Consider the following 10,261-nt stretch of genomic DNA (forward strand, 5'->3'; position numbering starts at 1 on the left):
CTGGCGATACTGGGTGTCAGTCGTGAGTGAGCGGGCGATTTGGCGGCAGGCTTCGGCGTGTTGCGCGGCTTGGGAAACAGGCCGATATTCAGATTCATCAGGGTGGTAAGGGAGAATTGTGTCGATAGTAGCAGAGGGTTGGCGGCCGTAAAGTAGGAAGAAAGGAGAGAAGCCGGTGGTGGACTGCGTAGCGGTATTGTACGCATAAGTAACGTACGGAAGAACTAGGTCCCAATTCGTGTGATCAGAAGCGACGTACTTGGAGAGCATGTCTCCGAGGGTTCGATTAAATCGTTCAGTGAGGCCATTGGTCTGCGGATGATAGGCGGTGGTAGTGCGGTGAATCGTGTTGCACTCTTTGAGAAGCGCCTTCACCACCTCAGATAAGAACACGCGGCCTCGGTCACTGAGCAGTTCACGAGGTGCACCGTGACGAAGGATGAATCGGTGCAAAATGAAGGAGGCAACGTCCGTCGCTGTGGCAGCCGGAAGGGCAGCAGTTTCGGCATATCGTGTAAGGTGATCCACCGCTACAATAGCCCAACGGTTGCCGGCTGCAGTGTAGGGAAGCGGACCGTATAAATCAATGCCAACGCGGTCGAATGGGCGTGGAGGGCATGGTAACGGCTGCAGCTCAGCAGCAAAACGATGGGGAGGTGTCTTGCGACGTTGGCAGGGAATGCATGAGCGTACGTACTTCATGATGAAGGTGTACATTCCGCGCCAGTAGTAGCGCAGCCGTATGCGGGTATAGGTCTTGAAAACGCCCGCGTGACCACTGTGGGGGGCAGCATGGAAATATGCGCATATCTCCGAGCGTAAGTGGCGTGGAATAACGAGCAGCCACTTGCGACCTTCGGAGCTGTAGTTACGGCGATAAAGTAGGTTGTCACGAATCGCAAAATGGGCAGCTTGGCGGCGGAGCGCACGTGACGGGGAAGCAGCCGTCGGGTTGGCGAGAAAGTCGAGTAGGGAAGCGATCCACGGATCCATGCGTTGCGCTGAAGGCATGTCGCTGAGACGAAGCAAGGGCAGAGAAGCGCCGGAGGTGGAAAAGGTGGAAAGGCTGGCGATCTCGGCTGGAAGGGGGCAGCGTGACAGTGCATCGGCGTCTTGATGCTTGCGGCCGGTGCGATACACGACGCGGATATCATATTCTTGCAAGCGAAGGGCCCATCTAGCGAGGCGGCCGGAGGGGTCTTTCAGGTTGCAAAGCCAACAGAGCGCATGGTGGTCGGTCACAACGTCAAAAGGGCGCCCATAGATGTACGGTCGAAACTTCGCGAGGGCCCATACAATCGCCAAACACTCCTTTTCAGTTACGGAGTAATTGCGTTCTGCTGGTGTGAGTGTGCGGCTAGCATAAGCAACGACGTATTCGTCAAAGCCAGGTTTTCGTTGGGCGAGGACAGCGCCGAGGCCAACACCGCTGGCGTCCGTGTGAACTTCGGTAGGAGCGGCCGAGTCGAAATGGCGCAGAATGGGCGGCGCCGTGAGGAGACGGCGCAAGGTGTTGTATGCGTCGTCGCACGCTGGAGACCACAGTGATAGATCCGCACTTCCAGACAGCAGTTGAGTCAAAGGCGCAGCAATGGACGCAAAGTTGCGAATAAATCGGCGGAAATACGAGCACAAACCCAGGAAGCTGCGCAGGTCTTTGATGGAGGTGGGTTTGGGAAAGTCAACCACAGCACGAAGTTTCGTTGGGTCGGGACTGACACCCTGCTTAGAGACAACATGACCTAAGATGGTTAATTGACGGGCGGCAAAACGGCATTTTTTTAAGTTCAGCTGCAGGCCGGCGTCAGAGAGGCAGGTCAAGACGTGCTTCAAACGGGAGAGGTGGGTGTCAAAGTCCGGGGAAAAGACCACAATGTCGTCGAGGTAGCAAAGGCATGTCTTCCACTTAAGTCCGCGCAAAATGGTGTCCATCATCCTCTCAAAAGTCGCGGGGGCGTTACAAAGCCCGAAGGGCATCACCGTAAATTCATACAAGCCATCCGGTGTCACAAAGGCGGTTTTGGGGCGATCGGCTTCTTTCATAGGAACTTGCCAGTACCCGGAACGCAAATCGAGGGAGGAAAAGAGTTCGGCCCCTTGCAAACAGTCCAGAGCGTCGTCTATGCGCGGGAGGGGATAGACATCTTTGCGCGTAATCTTATTAAGGCGGCGGTAATCTACACAGAAGCGGATGGAGCCATCCTTCTTTTTGACGAGTACCACAGGCGACGCCCATGGGCTGCTTGAGGGCTGAATGACGCCGCTCTGGAGCATCTTGTCGACTTGGTCTTCAATAACTTGGCGCTCGGCGACAGACACACGATAGGGACGTTGTCGCAGCGGTGCGTGGTCACCTGTGTCGATGGCATGGGTGACAGTGGAAGTTTGGCCCAAGGAACTTTGATGTGAGTCAAATGAGGAGCGAAACTGATCAAGTAAAGTGAGAAGCTGTGCCCTTTGCGGCGCTGGAAGGTTGTCGTCGATGGAGCGAAGGAATGCTTCGGTTGAGGAGGGATCGGGCGCAGCAGTAGGTGGACTGAGTGCGGCTATGGAGAGGTGCGGCGCGTCGTCCGCCTCTTCGCGGATGAGCAGAGACGCGAATGGCTGTACAGTGCCGAGACATTCACCTAGGCGCAAGGCGTTGGGGAACGAGAATGGGTTAGACACGAACAGTACGGAGAGGCCAGCGGATATAGTCAGTACGGCGTATGGCAGAGGCAGGCACTTGCGGTGCAGAAAGATAGAGGACGGAGTGAAGAGGACAGTGTCGTCGCGAAGAGGGCCGCAAGAAAGGGGTACGAGGACAGAAGAGCAGGGAGGCAGGTCAATGTCTTCGGCAACGAGGGCCTTAACACAGGCACCAGAAGGGGGGGCAGTGTCCAAGACAGCTTCGGGCAGGTGAGAGAACTCGATTTCAGCTCGAGCACAATCGATGATAGCAGCATGGCGCGATAGGAAATCCCAGCCCAGGATAACAGCATGAGAACAGCAGGGCAATACGACGAATTCGACGGCATAGATGGTCCCCTGGATGACAACGCGAGCGGTACACGCTGCTGACGGCTGGATGTTCTGAGCGCTGGCAGTGCGCAGTGAGAGTCCAGCAATTGGCGTCCTTACTTTTCTTAAAGAACTACACAGCTTTGCGTCCATGACGGAAACCGCAGCACCAGTGTCGACAAGCGCCATGACAGAAACGCCGTCGACGGAAATTTCAATGAGGTTAGCGGCTGACGGATGAGGCCTTTCGAAGTTCGTTGTGGACGCAGTTCTCGCCTCAGGAACTGCGGCGCCTAGTTTTCCTCCTGGGTAGCGGTGGGGCGACGTCGCATAGGCGAGATAGACCGGCGTCGTGGAGAAGAGGGCCGGCGGCTGGAGAGGGTAGAACGGTCCGGCGAGAAAGTACGACTTTGCGGCGGCGCAGCTGGCACAGAGTACTGACTCGGTGGAGGCCAGTACCCAGGAGCTTGGGGAGGAATTTCCGCGTCCGGGAGACGACGGCGGCAATGCCGAGATACATGACCAGGGAGACCACAAAAGAAGCAAATCGGCCGATTGTCCGTTGTGCGCCAATAATCGCTGACCCTTGGAGTAGGTCGACGGTAAGCCACTGGCCCTCGCAAATGCGCCGGAGGCGCATTATAGATTTGCGGCTGCGGTCTTGCGATGACATCGGCATACGTCTCTGGAGCCGCGACAGGAGGCGGTCTTGCGACGGCTTCGGCATATGTGAGCGGAGCCGCCACAGGTTGTGGTCTGGCGACAACGTCAGCGTATGTCAGCGGAACCGTGACAGGTGGTGACGGATGGGCCGGTGGAAGAGCCTCAGCAATTTGTTCTTGAATTGTATGTCGGAGGGCTGGAGCCAGATATGATGGTCGGTCGTGAGCGCTCGGCAGAAAGGAAAGTTGACGTGCCACTTCTTCCCGCACGAAGTCTTTAATCTGCTGTAGCAGCGATGGGTCAGGAGCAGGCGTGAGCCCGGCAAGCGACTCAACCTGCTGTGGCCGCTGGCGTGTCAGCATCCTCTGCTTGCGCAACTGCTCAAAGCTTTGACACAGCGTGACAACTTCAGCAACGGTACGCAAGTCGCGCGCTAGAAGCATCTGAAAAGCGTCGTCATCGATGCCTTTCAAGATGTGTTGGATCTTGTCGGCTTCCGACATACGAGCGTTGACCCGCTTGCACAAGTCGACGACATCCTCAATGTAGCTAGTGAAGCTTTCACTAGCCTGCTGAGATCGGTCGCGCAATCGCTGTTCGGCTCGGAGTTGCCTGACAGCCGGCCGACCAAATACTTCGGAAAATTTAGTCTTAAAGGTGGACCAGGTTTGAATATCTGCCTCATGGTTGCGATACCAGAGGTTAGCCACACCGGCGAGGTAAAAGATGACGTTGTTTAGCTTCGTCACATCGTCCCATTTGTTGTATACGCTCACCCGCTCGTACGATGTGAGCCAATCTTCAACATCGTTCTCGTCGGTGCCGCTGAAAATGGTCGGGTCCCGTTGACGAAGGGAGCCGGCACAGATGACAGCCTGGCCCACTTGTACGGCCTGGTGTTGGACGTCCTCAGGCATCTTGCGCGTCGGGAGAGCACGACTACGGAGCTCCAGGGCCGATGTTTTTACCCCGCACCTCCACCAAATGTAACGGGGGGTTTAGTACGAGGTACTGGGGCGACGGGAATGGCAACGGCAGCAGTCCGGGATCAGGTCGGCGAAAGGCACACAAGCGTAGCGCTGGCCAAAGACTCTCGAGAGCACTGTCACTTCGTCTTCGTCTTTGCAAAACCATCAGACGCATCTTCTTTAGCCTTACAATATAATGATTGTTTATATTAGAAAGTTCTGTTGTACAAACATTTACACTGTGATCATTGTATTGTTTATGTATGTGTATGTATATGCCCCCTGCTGTTGTGTTCGAGTGGTGCTTAGGGCCCAGTCAGGCGGATTGATTTTCGCCTTTTGCCCTCTGCACCAAGGCACTGTGTAGTCTAAATTTCTTGAATAAAAAAAAATTACCAACAGACGACTCACTAGTCGTGCGACTGAGACCGCTTAGTGACCAAATTTAAACAGATGCCAAACGTGTTAGAGAGCTCCGAAGCGGCAATGAACCTCAAAGTGCCAACGACCATAATGCTGATGCAATTCATGCATAAATTTCAAATTTCCCTCCAATACCTACACCACCTCAGTTTCATAGGAATGATTATTCCAGTCTCCAGCGCCACCTCTGAGTGTAAGTTTTCGTGCCTTCGTCGAATCAAGACGTATCTGCAAAATCGAAAGTCCGGCGAGAGGCTCACAAGTTTTGCTGTTCTCTCTGTGGAAAGGAACACTTCGAGAACTCTGAATCTAAAAGGCATCTTACCACCTTCGACGCTGCTCACCTCAACAGGAAAACTGTTCATTCATCTTGAAGGCGCGACCAAAACTGTGTCTGTGCAAAGTGCTAAGAATAAGAACGGAGGACAGGGACACCGACCGCCTTGTGTGAACAACGATGCGTTTTCATGGAACCGAACCAGAACAAGCAACCGCTTTCTTCTCACCGTCCACAGGATCCCGAGCAGGACAAGAAGCGACAGCAGAAGAAGCCATAGAAATGCCGTTTTGTAAATATGCGTGTATCAAGTTCCAGTAATACAGCTTTGTTGTTGTCTTTCCGCAACACAACAGTCTACTGATTTTATTCTCCCGTAGCATCGAACTGAAAAGTAAAAGATATTTAACATTGTGCATTCTTCTTCAGTGTCATATCCGTAATCTGATGATCAAAACAAGCCAAGGTGCTTTACTGGTATGTCGTGTGGCTTTGGTACAAATCTATGCAAACGAAATAGTTATTCAAGCATTTGGCTGTTTACATGCATAATAGAGAAATAAACCAACTCATTTTCATTGCTAATAAGTGCCTTACACGTTCCAGTCCTGGCATTCAGCTATGGCTGTCAATGCATTTTGATAAATACTTTTATCTTTTAAATATCAATAGCTAAGAGCACTTCATGCTTACTTTAAATCTGACCCGCCCCTATCCTCCTTGCCAGCCCACTAAAACTATCACGGCGCCATGCCTGTATAAAAACAGACTGAAGGCGAAGATATCGTCTCTACAATATAAAGTGAAGTACTTGCAGGATCACTCCATAGCGGCAAGGACAGTGTGCTCACAGGAAAACGCACGCACATTCTCCCACGCACGCAATTTGTATCCCCCAGCTACTCCTGATGAGCGTTGAGAACAAACACGGTGCGCTGCTAAAATTGAGCGTTTCGTTCGCCTCGCTGCTTTCGGACACCAAAGTAATTCGACTCATTTACTATTCGGATCGAAACCAGATGTGAAGCTGCGTCTAATCCACCAGCCACTTTGCACGCTAATGATGTTTACATCGCCTCCAGAACCCAGGCAAGAGCGTTGTCGAGAGAATTTGCTTTCTAGAAACTTTTTCATAAGTTTTCCGTTGTCTCTATGCTCCAGTCATTTGCAGAAATTAACTCTGTAAAGAGCTTCAGCTTCGTTCTTTGCACGCAGTGCCATGCAATGCCCGCCGCCAGCTTCTCCGCAAAGCGCCCCTTTGCAACTTCTATTCACTGTAAAGCGTGCTTTACGCAAAGCCCACATGCGCGCCGGAAAGAAGCCTACCAAAGCGGGGCGCTTTTCATGGCGGCTGTAAAGTACTCACGCTACTCGCCCAACGACGGATCTAGGGCTTCACTGTATAAAGAAGAAGCCTCACCGCACAGTTCTCATAGTGCGTGCATTAAAAAAATGATGAAGTCTGAATGATCATGCGACCCGCAAATGGATAGCTCTGGCGCTGGAGACACGTGAGGGCGTGGTAAGGGAGTCGAGGCAGAGGTGAGGAAGAGGGAAATAACGCATCGGTGAAGGCAGAGAACGAGCAGAAGGGACGAGATTGAATTTAATTACAATTTAGTTGAGGCTGAGTACGACTGATTTTCACTCGCCATACCAGTCTCTTTGCTCCCTCGATTCTCCTACTACGCACGCATAAAGCCTGCATGCAGCCTTTTCTCTGTCCCTCGCCCATTCACCTTCCACGCTTTCTGTTTTCTTTTCTCTCGTTCTCTTTCAAGCGTTGAGAAACATCGTTCTTTTTCCCCCATCATGGAAAGGGACGTTCTTGTTTAAAGAGAGCGGCGATGAAGATTTTGCGGAGGAAACAAAAAAGAACGAAAAGGCAGAGAATGGGAGACTGGAACTGTTCTCCTATGGGGCAGGTTCGCGTGCGTTGCGCAGTAGGTTTCGGTCGGAAACTAAGCAATAGAGTTATTTACAAGAACCAGTGTTAAAAGAGGCAGCTTGCGAAGCGCCGGCAGACTTCTGCGCAGCCTTAAATAAATGTTTTCCACCACCAGTTGGAGCTTTGTATTGTCTCCTTTTCGAGAAGAGTCCCATGGGATTGATACGGTAGCTTAAAGAAAATTTCTGTGCTGATTTTCTTTCTTCTCTCACATGTGCTTGTACTCGGCAAAATAAATAAATTTCACAGGGGAAAAGAAAGGCGAGCAAATGTGTACACATACAAATATAAACTCCATGACATGGCGTAACGACTAAGTGGGGTTACTATTGTGATACATTCCAGCGGCTAAAAAAGACAGGGACGAAGGTAGACGAGACAGGACGAACGCCGGATTTCGTCCTGTCTCCTCTACCTTCGTCCCTGTCTTTTTTAGCCGCTGGAATGTATCACAATTGTACTAGCAACCAACTATAGCAGCTTTCAACGCTTAGTAAGTGGGGTTCTTTAAAATTTGCTGCGTATGCTTGTATATTTTTCGTAAGGCGTGCACAGTCTTTGTCAGAAGTTTAGAGCCAAGGTGCTTTGCTTCTGTGCCAAACCGTGTGGCTCGTAATTCATCGCTGGCGTCGTTTCAGATTTTGAGAAGGTAAAAAGATTCGTGGTCCTGCACGTGTGGCACAAAAACTGCCGTCCTCGTCGGCGTCGTTGACCGTGAGCAAAAAATCTCCGATAAATCCCCAGAGAAGCAACCTAGGAGGCAGGTGGGCCACTGAGATCACGTGACCTTGTGACGTCATCACAGCCTGCCCTCCGCGGCAGGTGGCAGTTAAATTAATGACTGGCCCTGAGAGGTTGGTCGGGAAGAGCAACCTGGGCCACACGATGCCCGCCGACGGCAGCAGCTGCCATCGCAGGGCAGAGGCGCATTGTTTAACCGCTGCAACACTGCGCCAGGAGGAGTATGAGGACTACCAGGGATATCTGTGAATGTCAAGTAGAGAATTCCAAATTTTGCATACATGGGCATCAACCCATTAGCTATTGCGTCACGCCATTAAGGCGGAGCTTAAGTGTCCTCTGCAATTATTTTTTTACATAAAAAGTCTGTCTTTCTTAAGTGGTTTATCCGAACTTGCATTTCTTGTTTCTGCCCGCTGCGGTGGCTGAGTGGTTACGGTGGTCGGCCGCTGACCGGAAAGAGGCGGGTTCCATCCCAGCCGCTGTGGTCGAATTTCGATGGAGGCGAAATTCCAGAGTCCCCTGTACTGTGCGATGTCAGTGCACGTTAAAGAACCCCGGGTGGTCGAAATTTCCGGAGCTCTTCACTACGCCGCTTCTCATAGCCTGGGTCACTTTGGGACGTCAAACCCCCACAAAACGATAAACCAAAACATTTCTTGTTTCTTTCTTTTGCTTGCAGCCTGCGACCTCGTTGTACGCAAGCGTTAGCTGTACGATCGAATAAAAGACTTCCGCGCGTTGCGCCGTGGGCGCTGCTACACCATCCAGCATATTTTACTTCTCACGTTGACGTCACACTAGTCTCAGTTGCATCATTGAATCTTTGTTTTGTTGCTGCGTGTTTTCAAGAGCGTGGGACGAGCCTGAAATTGTTTTGCAACCGAGTATGAGTTCAAACTTTTATTCTATTTTTCTCAGCTTCAAACTAGCATTTTATGAAGGGTTAGGGCGTGCTTCCTCTGGAGCTCGTCCTTGGCTGCGGTGTGGATAAGAGCAGTATAAACCGTGCGCTTGCGCAGTTAATATAACACGCAGACGTTTAAGTGGGACCTGAGCACTCATTTCGGGGCTGCCCACTTGAAAGCCGCTTAATTGCACAGATGTTTCTACTTATTATCACACCACCTGCCAGCCTACTTTATTGTCTATCTTTGTTGATATTTAAATGCGTATGTATTCAACTATGAGCATCGGCTTTAGACAAGCACTTTCTCGTTAGCTTAATGCCCTCTCTACGGCCTGACGAAAGATTCCTGAATCTGGCTTTCGCAACTGGGAGGCATTAAAACTGCCAAGTGCTCTGTTCCCTCACGCGTACCCTTTTATTTCTCGACCTCCAAGAGAAAAAAGGCACACTTACCGCCTCCCAATACACTATAGCGGGCCAGTAACTTTCGCGGCAACTCCGAGCCACAACGCGTCATTTCCGTTACGACGACAACTTCATAGAGTTCTGATCTTTTTCGGTAAATATCATGCTAAAATTAGTCATGAAACGTCCGTCAAGAATTTAACTGGAGGCAGATATATCAGCATATGGGTACTTTCAGGTGAAGTAATGATACCCCACACCGAGGAGAAATTCCAGAGGCCCGTGTACTGTGCGATGTCAGTGCACGCTAAAGAACCCCAGGTGGTCTAAATTTCCGGAGCCCTCCACTACGGTGTCTCTCATAGCCTTAGTTGCTTTGGGACGTTAAACCCCATAAACCAAACCAAAACATTTCCTTTTTTTTTCTCAACTGTTTGGGCAACGAAAGGCACCCCACATGGGACGCGCACGCTTGTGTGTGTGTGCGTGCGTCTGTATGTCTGTGTGTCTCTGTGTCTGTGTTCTTAACTGCCTCACCTGTAAAAGAATAAAAGTGGGAGAGATTCAAAAGCGCTGAAAGCGGTCCGCGTGGACTTGGCCTAATCGTCAGTTTTATCACCCCGATTGCAGGCGCCGTTTACGCCAGATGTCCAGGTGCCCAAAACTGGCAAGAACTTTCGACCTTTGTGCCTTGCGGTATCGTGCAAGCACTCACTTTGTGTGGGCAGGCAGCGGCTTTGGTGCAGTTTGAGCCAGCTTCGTGCTCTGGTTCCTTTCTTGGTTGGTTTATTTCCTTCCTTTTTTGGTTGTGTTTTTTTTTAGATGAGGGACAGTGGTTGCCCTCGTATTAAACGACTGAGAACTACGCGCACTCCGTGCCACAGAATGTAGCAACATCTTTCCACGCGTTGATACAGCCCCAGTCT

The 10,261-nt window shown here is 51.2% G+C and overlaps 1 protein-coding gene across 1 annotated transcript in view; it reads right to left on the reverse strand.

Annotated features, from left to right (window-relative positions):
- The window catches only part of LOC149367273 (uncharacterized), an 85,322-nt gene extending 80,512 nt beyond the window's left edge, over positions 1-4,810 (reverse strand). Inside the window, exon 1 of the mRNA XM_089573487.1 lies at positions 3,682-4,810. Coding sequence (XP_089429613.1) covers positions 3,682-4,580 — 899 coding nt within the window. The 5' untranslated portion in view covers positions 4,581-4,810. The remainder of the gene's footprint in view (positions 1-3,681) is intronic.
- Between the last annotated feature and the right edge of the window lie 5,451 nt (positions 4,811-10,261).

This window comes from Amblyomma mixtum, chromosome 1, assembly GCF_055824585.1.
Source record: "Amblyomma mixtum isolate Tamu chromosome 1, ASM5582458v1, whole genome shotgun sequence".
In the NCBI taxonomy this organism is placed as follows: Eukaryota; Metazoa; Arthropoda; class Arachnida; order Ixodida; family Ixodidae; genus Amblyomma; species Amblyomma mixtum.